Below are 23,988 nucleotides of genomic sequence, written 5' to 3'. Positions count from 1 at the left end.
CACTTTATCATCCTCCTTTCTTTCTTCTCCACATTGGTTTTATATTCCGAGCGTTCTTAGCATATCATATAAGCATGGGACCACGGAAGCTTTGATACCCCATATCCTCATATATCCTCAATAAATATGCACATTCCTTGGGCAGGTGCCTTATGCGTCCTAAGACCTCACCTCACAGACAAAAATTTTTAAGACATATGGTCCCCGGAGACGACAGTCTGTAGGGTTTTTACCCACTCAAAGCACCAAGAATTACAACTCTTCCCTTGGAGTCATAAAAAGGAGCAGCGAAAATTATGGTTCAGCATTTTCCACTTTTCAGGACATAGATACCATCATGAAGCTGATTGCATCCCAGCAATTACCACAAGAGCTTCTGGTGCCACCCTTTTGTAAGTTTTTTTTCAAATCCAGATCTAGTAGGAGGGAGGAAGGGCAGAAAAGAGATGCGGGAGATTTTCTGAGCCCTTCCGTCACCAAGGTCAACAAATCCTGGGAGAGAACAAAATATAGGTCAAACCCATAAGATCAAGAATTCAAAGAATTGTTATTCGGATCTGACTACCAAAGGTCCGCATTGGCAAGGTTGTCTAATATCTGTACAGCTACAAAGGAACATACTCTCTACAAATAAAGAACACTTTAAGGCACCGGAATAGGCAGTCTAAAAAAGCTTTTCTAAAGCTGGCATCGTTGTTATTTTGAAAAAACCCAAAGTGCTTGTTTCAACATATGGTATGGAAGCTAGGTAAACAGAAGCGGCATTTATTTATTTATTTATTTATTTATTTAATGAGGACAATACACAGAAAGCAAATTTCTTATTACATATTGTCCTCAGAGGGAGGAGCAAGTAAATGGCATATTTTGCGCTTAAAGCTAGAGAGGGACATAGAGTCAAATGAACCAAGCTGTAGGGCATTGTAGGACCGGCAAAACCTCGGGATCGGAGAGTGAAAGTAAATCTCGAGCTCGGCGAAGGGCACATCAAAAATGTCCGCATTACGTGTGTCATGAGACGAGGCGATACGGAGAGTAATATCCGAGTTGGCGGAGCAGTCCATCAGACCATTGCAGAGTTTGAAAAGAGTACACATATCAAGGAAAATACGGCGTTGCTGTAGGGAGGGGAGATTGAGGGTGCGGAGTCGTGACGGATAATCAACCCGTGGAAGGTTCTTTTTGTAAAAGAGGGTCCGGGTGAATTTGCGTTGTACAGCTTCAAGAGCACGGCCGTCACGGATGCGGTAGGGGGACCAGACTACAGAGCAGTATTCAAGGATGTTTTTGACAAGGGAATTGAAGAGTGTTAAGGAGGGCTGGATTGAGGTAAAGTCGGACGAGGAACGTAGGATAAAACCAGACATTTTGGAAGCTCTATTGATGATGTCAACGAAGTGGGAATTGAAACGAAGTTTATCGTCGAATATTACACCCAGGTCTTTGAAGGAGGTCAGTAGTGAAAGGGGTTGACCACTGAGAGAATAGGAAAAGGACGATGGGGAGGGTTTCAGGGAATAGCACATCCAGTGGCATTTGTTGACATTCAGTGTTAGCTTGTTGACCGAACACCAACGGGCTAAATTATCAAGGTTGGATTGTAAGAGAGCACACTCCAATGGAGAGGAAACAGAGGCAAACAATTTAAGGTCGTCTGCGTAAAGCAAATACGGACAGGTGAGGATGGAGGCGAGGTCATTGATAAAAAACAGGAAGAGTAGCGGGCCAAGTATAGAGCCTTGGGGAACACCAGAGGAAGGAGAGAAGGAACGAGATGAGTGACCATGAAAAGAAACTTTGCAGGAACGGTATGAGAGATAGGAGGAAAGCCAGGAGATGACTGAGGGAGGGAACTCTAGCGAAGAAAGTTTAGAGAGGAGAATGTTATGATCAACGGTGTCAAAGGCTTTGGAGAAATCAGTATAAACAGCATGAACCTCCTGTCGTGAATTCAAGCGTTTAGCAACAAAGTTGGTAAAGACCAAAAGATTTGAAGCCGTTGATCTATGTTTCATGAAACCATGCTCCTCTTTGACAATGAGGTGACCGAAGTGCGCGGTCAACCAGTCGTTGACGTATCTTTCTAGGATTTTGGAGCAAGAGGAGAGAAGGGAAATGGGGCGGTAGTTCATAGCAAGGGAAGGGTTTCCGCTCTTGAGGATAGGAATGATAAGGGCCTCTTTCCAGAGACGGGGAAAGTAGCATTCGTCTAGACTTTTGTTGTAGATTATACACAGCGGGAGGGAAATGTGTTTTCTACAGTTAAGGAGGAAGAGATTAGGAAGCCCATCGGGGCCAGGTCCGACATTGGGCTCAAGGTTACCAATGAGGAACTCAACCAAGGAAGGCGTAAGGAGAGGAATGGCTAGTGATTCGGAGGAGTCTGTGGTTATGAAAGGTGTAGAGGGTGAAGGGCTCGAGGGAGAAAACACTGAAGAGAAGTAGGTGCAGAGAAGGTCGCAGGATTGTTGTGGGGAGTTGGCAGTGGAGTCAGCGAAGCTGATAGAAGAAGGGACAGAATGAGTTGGATTACGAGAGTTGCGAGCGTGAGACCAAAAGAGTTTTAAGTTACCGCGGGCAAGGGCGGCTTCGACGCTCAATAGGTACCTTTTACGCGCCTTTCTGACCATTGACTTCACAGTAGATCGTATAGCTTTAAAGTGAGCAAGGTCGACGTCATTTTTAGAAGCCCGAAACTTCTTCCTCAGTGGATGTTTCAAGCGCATGTTAATATGAAGTTCCGTTGTGAACCAAGTTGGGAAAGAACGTAGGCAGGGAGGGGAAGAAGGGACATAACAGGAGAGGAGATCAGAGAGGATATTGTAGAAGGTGTTAAGAGCTTGATCACACGATGAATTACTTAATATGTGAACCCAGTTGAAAGACGCTAAAGCTGAGTTCAAGCCGTCAAAATTGGCTTTGCGGAAGTTGAACTTAGTGGGTTTACGCTTGGTTTTGGGTTTTGAACGAGGGAGCTCCGCTTCAAATTCAACCGCGGGATGGTGAGCGTCGGTTTTTACATACGGGGATGTGCCAGGAAATAAAGAGAGGTGGCGCTCGGGGAGGTTGGAAAGGAAGAGATCGAGAGTGCGGCCCAAGGAGTTTTTGGTGGTGTTGAAATTCAGGGCAGAGCAAGTATACATAAAGGAAGAAAGTGGGAGGGAAGAATGGGAGAGGTTGTTGGAAGGAATTGGAAGACTAGGATGATTAGGCCAGTTGAGCATGGGGAGGTTGAAATCTCCACAAAGGAAGAAAGAGAGGGAAGGGAATCTGAAGGTAAGGAGTTCCGACAAACTGTCAAACAATTCTTCATACAGGTGAGAAGGGCTAGCACAGGGGACATAAACACAAGAAACAACGAACGGGAGGAAGTTGGGCGAGGAGACACGAAGAGCAACACAATCAAAAGGAAAGCCAGAGGAGGAGAAGACGAGTTCAGCGGGGAGTGAATCTTTTATAGCAATTAGGACTCCACCGCCAGTGGACTTACGAGAAGCATCCCGGTCCCTGTCACAACGGAAAGTAGAGTACCCTTCGGGGAGCTCGGAGTATAATATGGCATCGTCTAGCCAGGTTTCGGAGATACAGATGGCATGGTGTTGCTGAGCCAACGCGCATAAATTGAAGGCCCCCAGCTTGGTTCTTAAACCCCTGACGTTCTGATAAAACATACGGACAGTGAACATGGATCCAGTTATATAGCTCGGCGAGGCAGGCGAGTTGCCCTGAAAATTTACCCGCGAATCGGGGCGCTTATACGGCTTTATGAATACACCTTCAGGCCAGAAAGAAGGGTTGCCGAGGACATCAACTTCGTGTGGGTAAGTAACCTTGAAAGATGCAATGACCCGGTCGGTGTTGTCGTCTTTTGTGAGTTCAGTGCAGGACAGAGGAGAAAGTAAACCAACTTTGCTCCTTATATACTCCAGAACATCGTCCGTAGACGTTGTGAACGCTAGCCTGGAGATGAAGAGCTGTTTAGGTGGGGACGCCACCTTTAACTTGGGGCCACTGGTATGGATGGTTGAAGTGCCAGGATATATGGCGGTAGCGGGAAGCGGAGCTTCGTTGGCGAATGGAACGATGTCACAAAGTGGGGCGGCTGTGTTCCGATTCAAAACTTACTGAGGAGGCTGTGGATATTGTCCCCTCGTAGGCGCGATGGAGCGAGACAGGATCGGAGGCTCGGTGGAGCGTAACTCGTCGCATGGGGGCCGCTGGATTAGGGGTGTAGAGCCAGTGGAAGCAACCCTGATGTAGGAGGGCATTGCAGGCGAATTCAATACAGAATGAGAGGCCTGGTGCATAGACTCCTGAAACGATGTTGAGGCTACATTGTTATGCACAGTAGAAAGCGCCTTTTCGGAAGCCACAGTCTCATCTAACGGATTCCTGAGCCGTCGGGAACATGCAGATGACGACGTCGATCGCTGCATTTTTGGCACTGCACCAGTGTTGCGGTTCACGTTTTCGCCGGAATTCAGTGATTGGGCTGAATCGGGGGGCTTGGTATGGTCGTCCTTGGCAGAAGGAGATGTAGACACAGCTGGAGGTACAGTAGATACAGTAGAAGAAGCCGCCGGTAGAGGGAATCCATTTGACTTCGGTACCAAAGCGCAAGTCTCAACGGCACGCTGAATGGCGGCCAAGGTCGAGGACTGTTTATTGAGCAACTGTATTGCATCAGACAGCGTGGAGCCATCGCAAGTGTTGCAGCGATAAGATATGTTTTTAGCGAACTTTCCTCGAATCTCTAAGAATACTGCAGGAATACCTAGACATTTGATGTGGTAAGATTTCCCGCAGTATCCGTCGCAATCGAGGAACTTAGAGCGCGCGGATTCAGGCTCGTTACACTGTGCGCATCGGATGTCGTAAATTGGAGGTGACGCCATTATTCAATAAAATAAAATCTAAAATAATTGCCTACAAATATGCAAATCGCAGGTGAACTATTATGCACTGCATAGGTCATACGGTAAGAAAGAGCGACAAGTCTGTTGGGATTCACTGAAATCGATAGTTGGATAGCCGATCAGTTTTAGGCTCATAGCGAATTCAAATTTCATGTTGAAATTTTTGGCAACCCACTTTTGAATCCTCTTTTTTGTCCCCCTTTTTCCCACCGATTTCAGCGGCACGCATTCCTGAACAGTTGTGCTTCTTTATGATTGTGAAATTTATAGGAAATAAACGTTTTGATTTGTTGAAATTCGCCCCCTCCCCCCTTAAGGAATACCAGAAATTCATCCATAAGATAATAAATAACTGAATAATTCAACCTACCATTTAAATTAAATAGAGAGCATTGTTGTTGCTGTTGTTGTTGTTGCGACCGCTGTTTTTTAAGTACTATGTGATGGCGTTCTTGATGTAGTAATGGTGGCGAAGAAGATACCGTTGATCCGTTTTCTGCGGAATAATCTGTTGATCCTCCATATTTATCTTTCATTATTATTTATGTTAGTTTCCTTTTAATATTATTTCTATTATAATTACTATTTTCGAAATTATGATATTAAAATGGTTGCTGTCGAACATTTGCCACGTTCGTTTATTTTGTGATTTTATTTTGTTGATTTGAAAAATTAAGCTCCTGAACTGATTTGAGGTTCTCTGTCCTCAATTTGAAATTAGTTAAAAATAAATTGTATTAGCTCCGGGAGAAATAAAAATGATAAGAACATAATGGTTTTAATTTTTGTTCTATTAAAAATGATAAATAAGGGAAAAAAACTCAAAAGAAATTCAATTAATTATAATTTTTCATTTATTCGGAACATATTTTTTCTTTATTTTTTATTTAGTTTATTTGTTACGCGACGCGGAACAAAAAAGTTGTTAGTTTTATATTCGCCTGAAAAAAAAAAAAAAAAACATATTTATTGTAGTGAAAACTATTTCGAAATTTTCTGCTATTTTTAAAACTAATCTACTATTAATAAAATAATAATAAACAAGTCAAGCTAGACGCTCGAGGTATAAAAGGTTTTGTTGTTTCCCTATGTGAAAAACGATGATTATATGACAGGTCCGCGTGCACATAAGTAAAAATTTACCAACAGGAGGGGACAGAAGGAAGGGAACTGTTAGTTCAAGGAACCCCCTGCCATCCGGCTCCTCCACCGGTCGAGCTATATCTTCTTAGCAACGAGAAGGACCCGAGCGTAATGGGCAACACTTTTCCACCTCACAGGCGTGAAGCTACAACTTCTAAGCACTCAGGCCGTGTTGGCCCATTGTACTCGGCTCCCCCGTCTAACGAAATATTCCGAATTCGTTAACGTATCGCAGGATTTCCGTTAGTGGATGTGATGCTACCCGTCGCAATTGGAGGACATCGGCACCAAAGATCTGATGCCTGATGCGTCCATAGGCGGGGCATTCACATAGGAAATGCTCCGTGGATTCCGCTTTCTCATTACAGGAAGGACACGTATCATCTTCGGAAATTTCTATTCTGAACATATGTCCAGCTAGTGAATTATGGCCTGTCCGAATGCCCACAATACACCTGCAAGTCCTCCTGCTTTTCGACAAGATAAACTTGAAGGGATTGGGAAAGACAACGCACAGGAAGGTTAGAGAGGACAAGGTGAAGAGTGTGATCTAAGTGGTTTCTAGAAAGGTTAAACTGGAGGGCGCCACAGGTGTACATGAAAGTGGATAGAGGAAGGGGTCGAGTTATTAGGGAGGGAGGGAAGGCCAGGAGTAATGGGCCAGGAGAGCATAGGACGGTTAAAGTCACAACAGAGGATGCAAGGAAGTGAGGGAAACAAAACGATTAGGGCCTCTGATAACCTGTCGCAGAAATCCTCGTACAGAGAAGGCGGGCTTACGCAGGGAAAATATACACACGATATGATAAAGGGACATACGTTTGGTGGAAGGACACGCATGGTAACAGAATCGTAGGAGGAGGAGGAGGAGGAGAAAAAGATGATTTCGGCACGGAGAGGGGACTTAACAGCTATTAGGGCACCTCGGCCAGTTGTCTTGCCAAGCGCAGCGCAGTCTCTGTCACAACAAAAGACAGAGTAACCTTCGAGGAGCTCAGAATCTAAAATCCTGTCATCCAGCCAAGTTTCAGAAATGCAGATGACATGATGTTGGAATGCTAAAGCAGACAGTTGGAAATCCGACAGCTTGGTCCTTAGACCCCTTACATTTTGATAAAATAGCGTATAGTTATTGGAATCATTCAAGTTCGGCGAGCCCGGCGGGCGGGCCGGAAATTTTCACGAAGTTTAGACCTCTGATAAGGCTTGACGAAGACCCCCTGTGGCCAAAAGGAAGATTGAACGATATGTCAATTTGAAGGAAGCTATCATTCGGTCAGGAGAGCCATCCTTCGGCAGATTCACATAGGATTTTCCGCCGTTCACCAACACATGGAAGGTTTGCCACGTCTCGGTGCCCTCCTGGAGATGGAAGCTCCGCAGGCCGGCGTTATCAGATTCATAGACTAAGTGCAATCTCTAGGGGGACAGTCCTAATGCCATTGAGATTTTGGCAGATGAGATGACGAATATATACAATCTAAAGACACTCTCTCCTTTCATCATCATCAACGGCGCAACAACCGGTATTCGGTCTGCCTTAATAAGGAACTCCAGACATCCCGATTTTGCGCCGAGGTCCACCAATTCGATATCCCTAAAAGCTGTCTGGCGTCCTGACCTACGCCTTCGCTCCATCTTAGACAGGGTCTGCCTCGTCTTCTTTTTCTACCATAGATATTGCCCTTATAGACTTTCCGGGTGGGATCATCCTCATCCATACGGATTAAGTGACCCACCCACCGTAACCTATTCAGCCGGATTTTATCCACAACCGGACGGTCATGGTATCGCTCATAGATTTCGTCATTGTGTAGGCTACGGAATCGTCCATCCTCATTTAGGGGGCCAAAAATTCTTCGGAGGATTCTTCTCTCGAACGCGACCAAAAGTTCGCTATTTTTGTTGCTAAGGACCCAAGTTTCCGAGGAATACATGAGGACCGGCAAGATCATAGTCTTGTACAGTAAGAGTTTTGACCCTATGGTGAGACGTTTCGAGCGGAACAGTCTTTGTAAGCTGAAATAGGCTCTGTTGGCTGACAACAACCGTGCACGGATTTCATCATCATAGTTGTTATCGGTTGTGATTTTCAACCCCAGATAGGAGAAATTGTCAACGGTCTCAAAGTTGTATTCTCCTATCCCTATTCTTCTTCTTGTTTGTGTTTCACCAGTGCGGTTTGATGTTGTTGGTTGATTCGTCTTCGGTGCTGACGTTGCCACCATATATTTTGTCTTGCCTTCATTGATGTGCAGCCCAAGATCTCGCGCCAATGGCCGCCTGCTCGATCTGGATGAAGGCAGTTTGTATGTCTCGGGTGGTTCTTCCCATGATGTCGATATCGTCAGCATAGGCCAGTAGTTGGATGGACTTGAAAAGGATCGTACCTCTTGCATTTACCTCAGCATCACGGATCACTTTCTCGAGGGCCAGGTTGAAGAGGACGCATGATAGGGCATCCCCTTGTCCTAGACCGTTGTTGATGTCGAATGGTCTTGAGAGTGATCCTGCTGCTTTTATCTGGCCTCGCACATTGGTCAGGGTCAGCCTAGTCAGTCTTACTAATTTCGTCGGGATACCGAATTCTCTCATGGCCGTGTACAGTTTTACCCTGGCTATGCTATCATAGGCGGCTTTAAAGTCGATGAATCCAACAATTCCAACAGTTTTTCCATCGCTTGCCGCAGAGAGAAAATCTGATCTGTTGCTGATTTGCCTGGAGTGAAGCCTCCTTGGTATGGCCCAATGATGTTCTGGGCGCATGGCGCTATCCGGCCTAGCAAGATAGTGGAGAATATCTTATAGATGGTACTCAGCAACGTGATACCTCTATAATTGCTGCACTGTGTGATATCTCCCTTTTTATGTATGAGACAGATAATGCCTCGTTGCCAATCGTCAGGCATTGATTCATTGTCCCATACCTTGAGCACAAGTTGATGAACCACTTGGTGTAACTGGTCGCCTATATATTATATTTAACCAATTCGGCTGTAATTCCATCGGCTCCTGGCGACTTATGATTTTTTAGCCGATGAATTGCACGGACTGTTTCTCCTAAACTTGGTGGTGGCAGTATTTGTCGGTCGTCTTCAGTTCGCGGAACCTCCAATTCGCCGATGTTCTGGTTGTTCAGTAGCTCATCAAAGTACTCAACCCATCGCTCTAATATGCCCATTCTGCCGGAAATCAGATTTACATCTTTGTCTCGGCAGGATGAGCATCGAGGTGTATAAGGCTTCATCCTGCTGACTTGTTGGTAAAACTTGCGCGCCTGGTGCGGTTGCTCCCTGTACTTTTCTAGTTCACAGATTTGCTGGTTCTCCCAGGTTTCCTTTTTCCGTCTGTGAAGTCGCTTCTCCGCTCGACGGAGTTCGTGATAAGTCTCTGCGCGTGCCCGCGTTCTTTGAGAATGCAACATTACTCGGTATGCGGCATTCTCCCGTTCCGTTGCTAGCTTACATTCATCGTCAAACCAGCCGTTCCGACTCCTTTTGCGGCTGGGGCCAAGTATGTTTGTGGCCGTATCCACGATAACGTTCTTCAGGTGATTGTGAAGATCATTTGTTGATGCTTCATCTCCAGGTCCTCTGTTGACTGCAGTTATTGCGGCATCCATTTCCCTCTTATAGGTATCGCGGAGGGTTGTGTTGTGGATGGCTTCAGTGTTCACTCTCACCTGATTGTCAGAGGGGATTCTAGGTAGTATTGTTATTCGAGCTCGGAGCACCATGCCAACGAGATAGTGATCCGAGTCTATATTGGCCCCCCTATATGTTCTGACATTCATCAAGGCTGAGAGGTGGCGGCGTTCGATCAACACATGGTCAATTTGGTTGAAAGTGGTCCCATCTGGAGAGGTCCACGTATGTTTGTGGACCGCTTTCCGCGCAAACCAGGTGCTTCCAACAACCATTTCGTGTGACCCTGCTAATTGAATAGTCCGCAGTCCGTTATCATTTGTTTTTTCGTGTAAGCTATGGGAGCCAACGTATCGCCTGAATACTGGCTCCTTCTCTACTTGGCTGTTAAAATCCCCAAGTATGATTTTGATATCATATCTGGAACAGGCTTCGAGGGTTCGTTCTACTGCCTCGTAGAAGGTATCCTTCTCCGACTCTGCAGTCTCCTCTGTAGGGGCGTGAACGTTTATGAGGCTTATATTTCTAAACTTGCCTCGCAAGCGCAGAGTGCATAGACGATCACTTATATTTTCAAAGCCGATACCAGCAGGTTTTATTTTTTGGCTGACTAAGAAACCTTTCGTTAAGAAAGAGCTCCCAGCGGTCACCACGTGGAGGTGGAGATAGGGTTTGGTAGTAGAGCTGTTGGTGTTGGTTCAGCAGGCATTTCCCAGGTTCCACGTTTCGCCCCGAGACCTATGGTACCCTTTGACCACCACTCTCCTTTGTCGCAGACAAAGAATGGCGAAGGGGTGAGATCTGGAAATAGATGGCAGGAGCGTTGAGAACACTCAGGAAAGGGCCGGTGGACACACAAGCTAATCTCTACCATGGGGAGATTAATTATAATCTTATCCAGTTCCTGACGGAACAAAGAGGATATCAAAGGCTAAAGAAGGTTCCCAAAATAGAGTCTGTTCCCGTTCCCCCATGTAGAACAGTTGGCTTCCGGAAATAGTTGGTTCCCGAAATAAAATAATTTATCTGTATATTTATTGACACAATATGTTCCTATGTCACACACAAATAGGGTGATTTCAAGAACCAACTACTCCTTTTTTCAGTGTGCCTTCTGAAGAGAAGATTGCCCCAATTCTTGAAGGTATTTAGGAAATAGTTGGTTCCCGAAATACCAAATTTCACACTTCCTTGGTTCGTCCCAAATAGTTTAAATTAAAATCTGTATCCAAAAATTAGGACAAGTCAATCATTTTTATGGTATTAATTGTATAATAAATCAAATAACTTATGAGCAATTCAAAAAATCGCTTACGAAAGATGACGATGCCGAAATTCAGTTGGAATTACGCCATCAATTATCTTATGAAGTACGAATAAATAAGCATATGACGCGTCACCACATACCCCAAAAAATACTGTATCAGAAAAATACAATTTCAAGTCTACCAATAATGAATTATAATCTAGAAAATACATAGCGTTACATTAGCGACCACATGTCAAGTTCAAATTGAGTGCTGATAGTGGGCTATTTACGGTTACGATTAAAGATTCTATTGAAATATTATAATCGTGATATGCATATTTTTTGGTTAGTCATTTATCTCATTCTACGTTTCTGGATTAGATAAACTAACTACCTTGAAACTATCATGAATGTTTGATAGCAAGCAAGGACCGAGGACAATACAACCCTTTCTTTCTAGTTGGATTATTAGATTAGATTGTCAACAGCATAAATAATAAGAACCAGCAGTTAAAGATACTCATACTCTCTCCTTGAGACTTTGTCTTGGGTAGAGCCCCAAATTTTAGAAGGTTGCTTTTCCGCTGCATTGCAACAGTTTTCCCTTCGGTAGGGTTGTCATCTGGTCCTTGATTCACATCCACTAAAGGCATCTCCAGTCTGCCCTTCTTTCCTCACTGAACTGTCAGGAAGAATTACTTCACGTTCTCTTTAAGTGATCATTTGCCCTAACGTCTACCCTTTCCAGATGTGCTTCGCCTAATCAAACATCATCCATATCCGTCTCCCAACATCTTCCTCTTTAAATAAAATACGAGCTGCTCTGGTTCTTCAGGTGTGCTATAAAGTTCAGGGTAACAGGGAAATATTGCCTGTAAGCACCATGTCCTCGTTGATAGGGGTACAAGGAGAAGAGGTGGTTCCCTCCGGACACGGAATAGAACCTCGGACCTGGACTTTCTTCCCACAATCCTCATCTTGCCGCTCTCTGTATCTTTTTCTGGTGGATCTAATCTACAATTCTTTCGACACTGCAGCCCCCATTACGTACGGTACAATAAATAGAAAACCGGAAGCTCGGCACTTCAAGGAAGAAAGGGTTTGGTATAATTCGTACATGAGACTATTTCATTGGCATGTGTGGCTACTTTTGGATCTCCACAGCCAAGCGTAGGGCTGCCTTTTTTTCCATTGTTTTCGAGGACATGACCGACCATCGCATTCGCGCACTCCTCCAGAAATATCGCAACAAGCTCAGATAATTCCCGACCGATACCTTGATCATGGCTTTGCGCATTCATAGACAAATTACCGTCTTTTCACGTTCTTGGATCTGGCCAAGGCGTATCACCAAATCCCTGTAGCTCCCGAAGTCATACCGAAAACAGCTATTTGCTGCCTTTCGGACTCTTCGAGTTCACCAGGATAGACATTTCAGAGATTCATCCACTCTGTCCTACAAAACTTAAACTTCTGTTTCGTCCACATGGATGATATCTTGGTTACCTCTTCTTCCGAATCTGAGTCTCTGGACCACCTCGAGAGCATTTTTCAACGTCTCCTTCAGGACGAGCATGTTCTTACCGTCAAAAAATGTAAATTTCTACACAAGCAGGTGAAATTTCTCGGCCACATGATCACCTTTGACGAAATTCAATCAGACTCAGACAAAATTGTAACGGTCAAAAAATTTCCCCTACCCTACCCCCTACCAATCTGTGAAGGACATGTTAAACTTCTATCATCGTTTTCTCCCAAGGCCGCTCATCACAAAGTGATCCTCAACGCTTACTTGTCTGGGCCCTAAACAAAAGACTCCTGCAAGGTTACGTGGTCTACTGAGGCCGTCCAGGTGTTTGACTGTCAAACAACAGCTTATCGATGCTACACTTCCTTTTCTTCCTCGGCCTGATGCACCCTAGCCGTGTTCATCGATACCTCAGACACAGCAGTAGTCGCCACTCCAAGGGTGAATCAAACCTGGCAACCGTTGTTTTTTCGAAACAACTCATCCCAACTCAACGTAACTACACCGCCTACGATCATGAATTACTCGCCGCGCACCTCTCTATTAAATACTTCCGTTTCTCTCTTCCTTGAGAGCAAGCCGTTCACGGGCCACAAGCCCCTTATGTTCACGCTTAAGAAAAAGCCCAACAAATCGTCTCCTGGTCAACTTCGGTAACATAGCTTTATCAGTCAGTTGACTTCCGATATTCAAAACATGTCTGGAAAAAAGGACGTCGTTGCGGAGGCTTTGTCAGAAATCTGGAAGTCACAATCCCCGCCGCGGTCGATTCAACCGCAATCACCGAGGCGCATAAAGATGATGCAGAGCTTCAGAGCCAGAGGCAAGGAAGTATTTCACGCAGTACATGATCTTGCGCATCAGGACGAGAGAAAGAGAAAATTCTTCTGGTTGTCCATGAAAAAGAACGTAAACTCTTGGGCCAGACAGCGCATTTCGTGCAGAAAAGCACGTAAAAAAGAAAATAGGCGTCTTCCCTCGGTCGATCAAGCGCTTCCACACCATCCAACTCGACACCATTAGCCTACAGGTTTACGCAGGGGCCTGGAGCGATACCTGTGACAGACATTACTGTACAATAATGTGCCGAGGTCCTCTGTCGAGAATGGATCCTGCGTTTTGGTGAGGCAGTGATAATCATCACAGACCAGGGAGTTAGACAAGTTCTTGGGTTTCAAACGGCGCAGGACCATTGCATACACTGCATACCATCCGCAGTCCAATGGGAGCTGTAACCTTGGAACCAGACCCTGAAGACTGCCTTAATGGCTCGCAACGATCCGTCGTGGTCACAGTCCTTGCCTTTCGTTTTTCTCATTCTTCGCACAACCCATCAAGGGGAGCTCATTGCCAGCCCCGAAAAGATCGTGTACGGAGAGAATCTCTGGCTCCCCACCGTGCTGGATATCAGAGCAGGGTTAGACGACTCCAGCATGTCACGTCTGCTCAGGGACATGGTTTTAAGACTGCGGACGACTCAACCTTCCCGACACACGACGTCTTAGGTCGACCCTCCCAGGGAGCTCGAGACATGCTCGTGGGTCCTCATTAGAGTGGATGCTCTTCGGAGACTGCTGCACACACCATATGAGGGCCCCTTTAAAGTCCTGCAGCGACGGGAGCATTCCTTCAATCTCGACGCCAGAAGCGACCCCAAAAGAGTCTCCTTATCGAGACTGAAAGCTTTCGCCGAACCGAGGGTCGCTCCAAAAAAAGCGTCCCTAAAGGGTCAGGTGCGCCCGATAACACCATTGGCGGGATCATGACCCGGGTTCATACGCGAGAGTGATGTGACGGCACAGCGGAGACGTGGACCACCGACTGCATCGAACTACCGCCGGCACTTCTGGCGGCTTGGTACGAGGCGAGGTAATATTAGACTATTTACTTTGATGTGGTACTATGCTGGCTGAAGGTACAGTAATTTCACAAAAAATATACAATATCGACCAACTGCAACTTAGTATTTACTTTATTGGAAGATGATCATGAACATATTTCGAGATCCATATTTTATATAAAGGTATTTTCGTGATTTTTTTTTCATGTTCTCAATTGAGTAGTTTCTAAGAAGGAAACCCCGTCTCATTTCACATTTGTACTTTTTGACATCTATCTATCTATCTAGATCTATTCCATAAAGTATCAATAGAGACCTTTCGTTTTATACCCCCCTCTTACACTCCACGCAAAATCATATCCTTTCATGAGATTTCATAGTCCCCATATATCGACCAAATTTCATGCCAAAAGGACCTCCATTCCCAAACCAGGTACACTTGGAAATTGCACCAGAATGGATACGAAAATCGATAGGGATCTTGGGGAAGTCACAATATGAATTGGATGATAAACTTGACATAAAAATAATGTAGAAAAATTAAATAATTGCCCAACTACGTGCGGAGTTCCCACCTTGTGTAGTGGCCACGGCTTTTCGATATTGACAACATTTTCTTTGCCTTATCCAGGGACAATCTGACGGGGGAATGCATTTAATAATATCCAATATTCCTTCATTTTCTCCCGTCCCGGCCCTATTTAACGGAATCAGGATGAACAGGACCGCGACTGGCTGATCGGAGAGACAGCTGATGAGCGGGAGATGGGATGGGAGATCGTTTTTGCTTGAGAAGGAGATTGGTCGCGATGGGTTCTGATGATGCGTCTTAGAGGGAGTGAAACGTTTTGCTAGCTTTGAAAATCACAAATCGTCGAGGTCAAATATTCGGACGGTTTGAAAATTAAAGAACGAAAAGCAGACCCGTGGAGGATAACGTCCCTTGGATAATGCAGGTGAAAATGTCTTGGACGTTAGATTTAATTTTTTACTGTGCGGGGGGCGCGGTGAACCCATTCAAAAATAAAGTGAAAGCAACCAACCATTAGCGAAATTATCAAAGTGAACGAGTAGAAAGTAAGCGACATCAAAAATGAATTCTATCGCGAACAGCACCGCATTCCGCATCAGCTACAATCACGATAACTTTTGCTCCGGAAATGTGCTCGATTGCAAAGGAGTGGAGTGCGAGAAGATAATGGAGAGATTGGAAACGCCAATTCAAAAAGAAGAATAAATATCTAGTTTTTTAGGGTACATTTATAAGTTGAATTCATAAAACGTTGATTTCGTAATTACCAGAACAAAGTAACATATTCCTAGTGTGAACCTATCTTTTGAGAACTGTCAAGCGAAAGGGGGCCGTGATTTTTGTTGTCAGGAATTAGATTTTTTTACCTTGTCCGAGTTATCACAATCTCGGCAGATGCCGAATTTTACCTAATACTAGCACAAAGTGCAAAGCGATCCTACCTACGTAAAAGCTAAAGGGACGCTTGTGGTAGATCAATGGGAGAATTCGTTGAGTACTCCCCGCAACATCGAGCACGTATGGCGAATGGTGTACTTCTGTATGGTTTGAACCAGACTGTGCGAAAGTCCCAGGACATCAAGGGAAGCCGTGAGGGATTTAGGTACAATACCTGTAGCTGACAATATTATGGGAACTACAATCACCCGCTCGACACGCCAAATTTCTTCAATATCAATATAAAAGAAAATTAACTCGAGATAGATTCCCCGTACTTTGAGAACCACCTTTTTCCCTACTTCTCTCTAGTCCAGCAAAACTTCTATAGAACAAGGGATATCCTTCAATATCATGGCTTGAATGTCTAGGTAGGGTGGGAATCTCGGAGACCGCGCCTCAGAAAACATCTGCGGCAGGGAATCCGTCGTGAATCCTCATTTTCTATCGCAGCAGTCGGGAGCAGAGTTTTACGGCTTTTTTTGTTGTTTATTTCGTTAGGTGCACGCGAATAACCGTGTTTGGTTTATTTTTCAGGATCCGAGGAGGACCCACGTACAATGACACGTGAGGGATCGAAGTGCTCAAAGGACCCCCAAATTTCGCGAACCTAGCTACCACAGAGGAGCTTCGGATGGATCTTCATGCTCAATTTCGCCATATTTTTAGGTTCTTTGGTTAGCTCTCCCTCTTAGTCGTCACCGCCCACTTAGGATATTCATTTGACCATCGACAAATCTACATAATCATTAGACTTGCCTCCTGGACAACAAATTGGAATGCGCCTTCTCCAAATATTGTGTTATGTCGTTCGCGATGAAACGGCTCCATAAATAAAAAAACTACATAACGACGAAATCTATGAGCGTCACCACGACCGTCTGGTTGCGGATAAAATCCGGCTCAATAGGTTGCGGTACTCGGGTCAATTAATCCGTATCGATGAGGATGATCCAGCCCGGGAAGCCTATAAGGGCAATATCTATGGTAGAAAAAGAAGACCCTGCATGAGATGGAGCGATGGCGTAGGTTAGGACGCCAGACAGCTTTTAGGCATATCGAATTGGTGGACCTCGGCGCAAAACCGGGATGTTTGGAGGTCCTTATTAAGGCAGGCCTAGATCGGATACCGGTTGTTGCGCCGTTGATGATGATGAGTGCCCGTAGATATCCCTAGGTTCCCTAGATGATAGCTCAGCCGACAATGGCCAGTAAGAATTCCGACTATGATTCGAAGGTTCTTTTTGGTGAGGTTGAAGCAAACCTTTGTGCGCATGGGTTCGTATCCCCCAATAAGCATCCTGGACTGCTCCATCCCTGGTAGGCCCGCCCAATATAGTTCCCTCAACCGTTCCTCTTCATTTCATAGCCATGAAACCGTTTCCGATTGCACAGAAGGGTTCTGGCCCGTGTAAAGGCGTCCCTGCTCCCTTCTTGGCTAGTTCGTCCGCTGCCTCGTTGCCTTCCAACCCAGCATGGCCTGGAACCCAAAGTATCCAGACCTTGTTGGACGAGCCGATTGTATTCAGTCTCTCAAGGCATTCCCACACCAGTTTAGAGTTCACCTGGTTGGACCTAAGTGCCTTGATCACTGCTTGGCTAACGGTGAGGATAGCTATGTTCTGCCCCCTGTAGTTCCTTTGCAGATTAAACGAGGCGCATTTGTCTATGACATATATTTCCGCCTGGAATATGCTAGTGTACCTGCCCATTGGTTCAAAGTACATTTTCCTTGGACCAGCGACACCGGCAGCTGCTGTGGAGGATCCGTCAGTGTACTAAATAATCAGTTGCTGGTTTAAGCCGTATGTCGCAACCACGCTCCCCCAGTTTGCCTTGTTGCTCCAACGTGTTTCAAACTTCTTATCGAAGTGAAACCTCCTTGTCATGTTATCCCTTGGTATCAGTAATTTGGGATACCGCCTAGAAAGAATATCAATCTTCCTTCGATTTAGGCAGCTCACCGCCTCATTCATACTACCGGCCATCCTTAATATTGATCTCCTTGCCTGCATCTGTATGTGCAGATGGAGAGGGGTTAATCCCAGAAAGACCTCCAGGGATGCCGTTGGGCATGCCCTCATTGCCAGACTGATACACACGAAAGCCAGCCTTTGGAGCTTATGTAATTCCCTGGCTTGTGTGCTGAGTTCGGTTCTTTCTGCCCAGATTACCGCTCCATAGGTAATCATTGGTCTTACTATTGGAGTATATATCCAAAGTAGTATCTTCGGGCTTCAAACTCCGCCATGCTATTAACATAGTATGCTGGTCCCAAGCCCAGGTAAAAGAGGAGGGTTTGAGGCAACGTACTCTGTACTATCCTCAGTAAAACAAAAATAAAATGCTGAGATCAGCGAAAGAGATAAATAGAGTATAGTTGGAGTTATTCTACTATGCTAAATGCTACCTGGTCTCTCTTGGTGACAGGCCCCGCGACAGGTCGACCAAGAAAATGCATAGAATGTCGTTACAAACATGATGATCGGATTGAGTCGGAAGCCTCGGAGAAATGCTAGGGCGTCCACCTCAGTCGACGCGGCAGGACGGGCCCCGGTCCTGTCGAGAAATGGGCAAGGGTTCTTGACGTATGGACGGCGTCAGGACGTAAGCAAGTTAGTCCGCACACAACGAACAAAGCAAATACGTATCTGCACGCTAAATGTTGGTACCCTAACTGGAAAGACCGAGGAACTCGCAAGAACCCTTCGGAAAAGGCACATTGATATCTGCGCTCTGCAAGAAACCCGATGGTCTGGTGCCAAAAGCTGCGACATTGAACGCGAACGCGGTAAAAATGGCTACAAACTTCTCTATTTTGGTAACCCACACACTCAATATGGTGTTGGCATTGCCATCTCAGAGGGTTTCCGTGATGCCATTAAAGAAGTTGAACGATTTGATGATCGGCTGATGAAGCTCACCATTATATCAGCTGATCGCACTCTTCACTTCTTCACCGCGTATGCACAACAGACAGGTCGACCTGATGCCGAGAAAGATGCCTTCTGGCAACTTCTCGATGAAAAGACTTGTCACGTGCCTGCTGACGATTACATAATCATTGCCGGCGACCTTAATGGTCATGTGGGTGAAAAGGCAGACGGTAACAGGTGCCATGGGGGAAGGGGGTTCGGAACGCGCAATGAAGGTGGCGAGCGTATAATCGATTTTGCGGACACACATGACCTTGTACTTATGAATACATGGTTCATCAAACGATTGTCTCATCTTCCCACATTTTATAGTGAGAACAGTAAAACGCAAATCGACTATATTCTCATAAGACGCCAACATTTTACCACTGTCACTGATTGCAAAGTCGTTCCCTATGAGACCATCGCACCTCAACATCGGCCGTTGATTGCCGTCCTGCGAATTAAGCCACCGATAAAACGGCGTGAGGAACGCACTGGCCCGCCGCGCATTAAATGGTGGCGATTTGGTGAGAAGAAAGAAGAAACGGTCTCACTCATACGATTGCCAACCTTTACGAATGTGGAAGAATCATGGAACCAAATGAAAGACACGATCCACAAAGCGGCCTCTGCAACCCTCGGGGTTACCAAGCCGGGTAAGCGGTACATTAACCGAGATACTTGGCTTTGGAATGATGATGTTGAAATTAAGGTCCGTGAAAAGAAACGCCTCTACCACAAATTTCTCGACGATAAAACGCCTGCTAATTGGCAAATTTATAAGAATGCCAACCGGGAAGCAAAGAAAGCGGTCGCTGTCACCCGAGCGAACCACTTCAAAAATCTTTACGATAAACTGGACACTCGGGATGGCGAGAGAGATCTGTATCGACTTGCTAAAAGCCATGATGAACGCACACAGGATATCGAACACTTCTGTTGTGTTAATGACAAGAACGGTACTTTGCTTACCAACCGTCGAGCCGCAACGGATAGATGGCGAGAATACTTCGAGCAGATTTAAACTGAAGAATTTGCTCATCCTCCACTTCCACAATCATTGCCGACATTTCGAGCAGTTCCACCAGTCAGCGCAATTGAAGTCGAGGAGGCAATAAAACAAATGAAATCGGGGAAAGCAACAGGACCTGACGACATCGCATCTGAGCTCTGGAAAGCGAAGAGCTGGGACCCAACACTGTGACTCAGTGAATTCTTTAACCGGGTTATTCAGAAGGGAAGAACACCATCTGACTGGCAAGAAAGTACCACTGTTCCAATATGGAAAAAGAAAGGTAGCCCAGCAGAATGTTCAAATTACCATCCGATCCGGTTACTTTCCCATACCATGAAGATTTTTGAACGCATTCTTGACAACCGTATTCGCGAAATTGTTGAAATAACTGTGAATCAAGCCGGATTTGTCAAGAACTGCGGAACTACTGACGCAATACACGCTGCGCGGTTACTCATCGAGAAACATCGTGAGAAGCATCGCCCTCTTTACATTGCCTTTCTGGATCTAGAGAAAGCGTTTGACCGTGTACCACACGAACTCATCTGGTATGCTTTACGACAACACTTCGTGCCAGAAGAACTCATGCGCTGGGTTCAATTGCTCTACCACGATCCGAAAAGTAAAGTTCGAAGTATGGCGGGTGTATCAAAACCGCTTCGTGTCTCTGTTGGTGTTCATCAAGGAAGTGCCCTCTCACCACTCCTCTTTGTCCTTGTTATGGACACCGTCACACGGGATATCCAATGTCCAGCGCCCTACACACTGCTTTATGCAGATGATGTTTTCCTAGCATCTGATAGCAAAAATGATCTCGAGCAAGTTGTTCAAAAATGGAATGATCGCCTCATGCAACACAGTCTTAGATTGAATTTAAACAAAACTGAATTTTTGACGACCGGTCCCCATGAAACAGGCACAATCACTGTCAGCGGCAGTGATCTGCCCAGAACTGAGCGATTTAAATACCTCGGGTCAACGCTATCAGCCAATGGAGAACTGCGTTATGAAATTGCTTCACGCATTAACGCAACCTGGATAAAGTGGAGTTCCACAACTGGTGTCCTTTGTGATCGACGTATCAACGAACGTCTCAAGTCTAAAATTTACTGCAATGTCGTCCGTGCAGTCGCTCTCTATGGTTGTGAGTGTTGGCCGACCATAAAAGACAATGAACGACGTCTTGCCGTAATGGAGACGAAGATGCTACGTTGGACTAGTGGCGTCACACGTTTAGATCACATTCGAAATGAGGATATCCGCGATCGTTATGGGGTTGCACCGATCGTGGAAAAGTTGCGAGAGAGGCATCTTCGATGGTATGGTCACGCAATTCGTGCAAACGAGTATTTACTTGCCAAGATTGGTCTGAACATCGAAGTCGATGATAAACGACCAAAAGGCAGACCTAAGCAACGATGGCTTGATACGCTGGATGGGGATTTGAAAACCTCGAGATTGCACCCAGATCAGGCATTCGATAGAGCCAAATGGCGAAGCCGATCACGACGAGCCGACCCCGCTTGTGAACGGGACAAAGGCTGAAGAAAAAACGAAAAAAAAGATCTTCGGGCTTCAACCCCATTTTTTTCCTGCTATGGATCTGCAAGTAATCAGAGCCCTGGTGGCTTTCCGACATGTGTCTTCCAGAGTAATTTTTGGTCTAGCGTAATTTCCAAATATTTGACCTCTAGTCCTCGTTTCACCTCCATATCATGTAATGTTATGGCTCTCAGGTGGTCCAGCTTACGCCTCCTAGTGGGTGGTACTATGGTGGTTTTAGCTGGGTTGATCCGCAGTCCCACCTTCCTGCACCAGGCACTAGTAACCCTTAGTCCAGTTTGGATTCTATCACATAGGGTATCTTCATATTTGCCCCAACAGATACACATGCAATCACTTCTAATTTTAAACTATTGAGCTGTAGACTTTAAGGCTAAAGCTGAACTTTTAGAAACGAGGAAACTATAGAAACTTAAGGTCGCCATGATACCAAATGAAAAGCTTATTTTTGGAAATTTACATCAAGGATAATATTTGGGGGAACGTGATTTAAATTTTCTAATTAATTGGCCTGCAATGCACTATGGTACGAGTACGAAATTGTTACACATAAAAAAGTTAGCTTTTTAGAAAACAGAAATCTAAAATATTGGATAGATAGTGGTTTTAGTACCTTTTCAAAAAGAGCTCCGCAAATATCATAACTAATCACTGATAATCGTTAAATAAACGGAATTTCCGAAAATAATTGTAAAATACATAAAATATTCAGGTTACAGACTGATTACTCTTCGCAGGAACATCCCTTTCAGTAAAGAACATACAACACTCCACGTCATTTTTTTGATCCACTATTGATTTAGCTCGTAATCGTGTGGTTATATTTTGGTTCACTGAGGTCCCCTTCTTTCGCCAAGGGGAGCGATACTAATGTTCCTCACAAATAAACCCAAACCAAATAATTGATTCGATCCAAATCATGTTTTTTTTAAACGATTCATGGAAGTTACGAGTCAGTCCAGACGTCGAGGACAGTTTCCAAGAACAAAACATGAACCAGTCCAATTCCCCTGAAAAAAGTCACCATGCATGCATGCAATCTGGTCTACTTCCGTTGAAATGGTTGCATATAAATAGTGATCATATGTGCCTAATGACACTGTTGATATTGAATTTACGCAGCCGGTAGTGTGTACACATACTGGCTTTCCTTGGGTCCCAGTCGAAAAGCGTACCTTAACCCTGATCCAATGATATAAGTCGAACTTTATCGGGGGTGACAACTATCACTTTTTATTTTTTATAGTAAAGAAACACAATCAAAAATTGATTTACCATTCAAAGCGCGCCAAGAAGCTCCTCACTTGTGAAAACCAACCAAAATAATTGTAACCACTCTTTCCACTCTGGACGACCACTATTGACTGAAACTTTCCCGGAATTTTCTATTAACTTGAAGGGAATCAACAAAAATCTTTTCTTCTCTGCAAGATATGTCCTTTTGGTTTTGTGAAGAACCGAGAATCCGCGGCATTTGCACAGGAATTTCGACGACGAAAGTAAAAAAAAAAACCAGATATAAACGCCTACCCGTAGGAAAAGCCACACCGCAATGACAACCAAGCGATGCAATACTAACTGGGAAGCTTCAATTCCTGACAACTTTAAAGCATGCGCGCGGGTTCTTTAGTCCACACACGCTATACTTCTGACTAACATATTCACTGTATCAAAAGATACTTCGTAAGCTCACACTAGCAATTAAACAATGACGCCAAATTACGTCATGGTTAGATATTGTCGACAAAAAATAAGCTCCAGTTGCGAAATTCAAACATACAGCGTGCATCAGTACAAGAAAAGAAAAGTATCTTTTTTCTAACTAGTCCATTCAGTGGATCAGCTGTTGGTCCATCGGTTTAGCTACATTCAACATCTGCACAGACAATCTCAACCATCTGATTGGAGCAGTTCTAATTGCTATTGCCTCCTAACTTTCATCTAATCGAGCCCCCATCACTTTTTGCTGACTAATTGCTAAATCGGAAGCAAGAAAAGATGGAGAAAAAAATCGAAATGCGCGACTCTATTCCGATAGCCAACAATGTGATTTTCAATGCCACGAGACTGTTTAAGGTTTTGTCTAAATAAAAAACCATATTAAAATCGATTCAATGTCTGTCCGCTTGTCTGTCACACCCGAATTACTCGGAAACGAGGGTTGGTGGTGACATGTGGTCGGTGAAACCATTAACATGCAATAAATGGCATCTTTTTGCATTGGTTTGCATGAAAGATGGGTGTAAATTTTTTTTCTCAGAATATGGTCATGTTGGGTATCAAACGAAAGGACTCGATGAGTATGTGGCGCGGCAGGATTCGCAGCATTCGAAATTTATTTCGAATGTTGCGAATGCGAACAAATAGATGGCGCGGAACTATCCACTTTGTAGAGCTCGCCACGGAAGTGGAAGACCAGCGAAGAAAGTGTGCCATGAGTTAGGGGCAGAAAGAAACACATGAAGCGAGATTCTCTTCTGCCTCTAACGTGTAAATAGTCGTTTGCTCTTGCTGATTCATTAAAATTAATAAATTCAAATTATTTCATCTTTCGAGTATTGATTGTAAAAAAACCTAGTCTATGTTCCGGTGTACCTAAAAACTCTCATATCCCATTACTTGTGTAACTGAGAGCAATTCGTTTGCAGCGACTGAGGCCGCTCAACAAGTGGTGAATGCGAAAATTGAAAGTGTCGGCTATTCA

The 23,988-nt window shown here is 44.8% G+C and overlaps 1 protein-coding gene across 2 annotated transcripts in view; it reads right to left on the bottom strand.

Moving 5' to 3' along the window:
* LOC119660795 (sialin) overlaps window positions 1-22,937 on the bottom strand; it is a 65,230-nt gene extending 42,293 nt beyond the window's left edge. Inside the window, exons 1-2 of one of the 2 annotated variants that reach the window (XM_038069611.1) lie at window positions 22,560-22,937; window positions 5,287-5,857 (exon numbers count right to left, since the gene is read on the bottom strand). In XM_038069611.1, the coding sequence (XP_037925539.1) occupies window positions 5,287-5,452 (166 nt within the window). In that variant the 5' untranslated portion in view covers window positions 5,453-5,857; window positions 22,560-22,937. Of the gene's footprint in view, window positions 1-5,286; window positions 5,858-21,897; window positions 22,053-22,559 lie in introns of those variants that run through there. The other variant, XM_038069612.1, reaches the window with a different exon arrangement.
* Between the last annotated feature and the right edge of the window lie 1,051 nt (window positions 22,938-23,988).

Source organism: Hermetia illucens, chromosome 7 (genome assembly GCF_905115235.1).
Source record: "Hermetia illucens chromosome 7, iHerIll2.2.curated.20191125, whole genome shotgun sequence".
NCBI lineage: Eukaryota > Metazoa > Arthropoda > Insecta > Diptera > Stratiomyidae > Hermetia > Hermetia illucens.
Note: the sequence above shows the minus strand (reverse complement) of the source record. Positions and strands in the feature narration are given on the sequence as shown.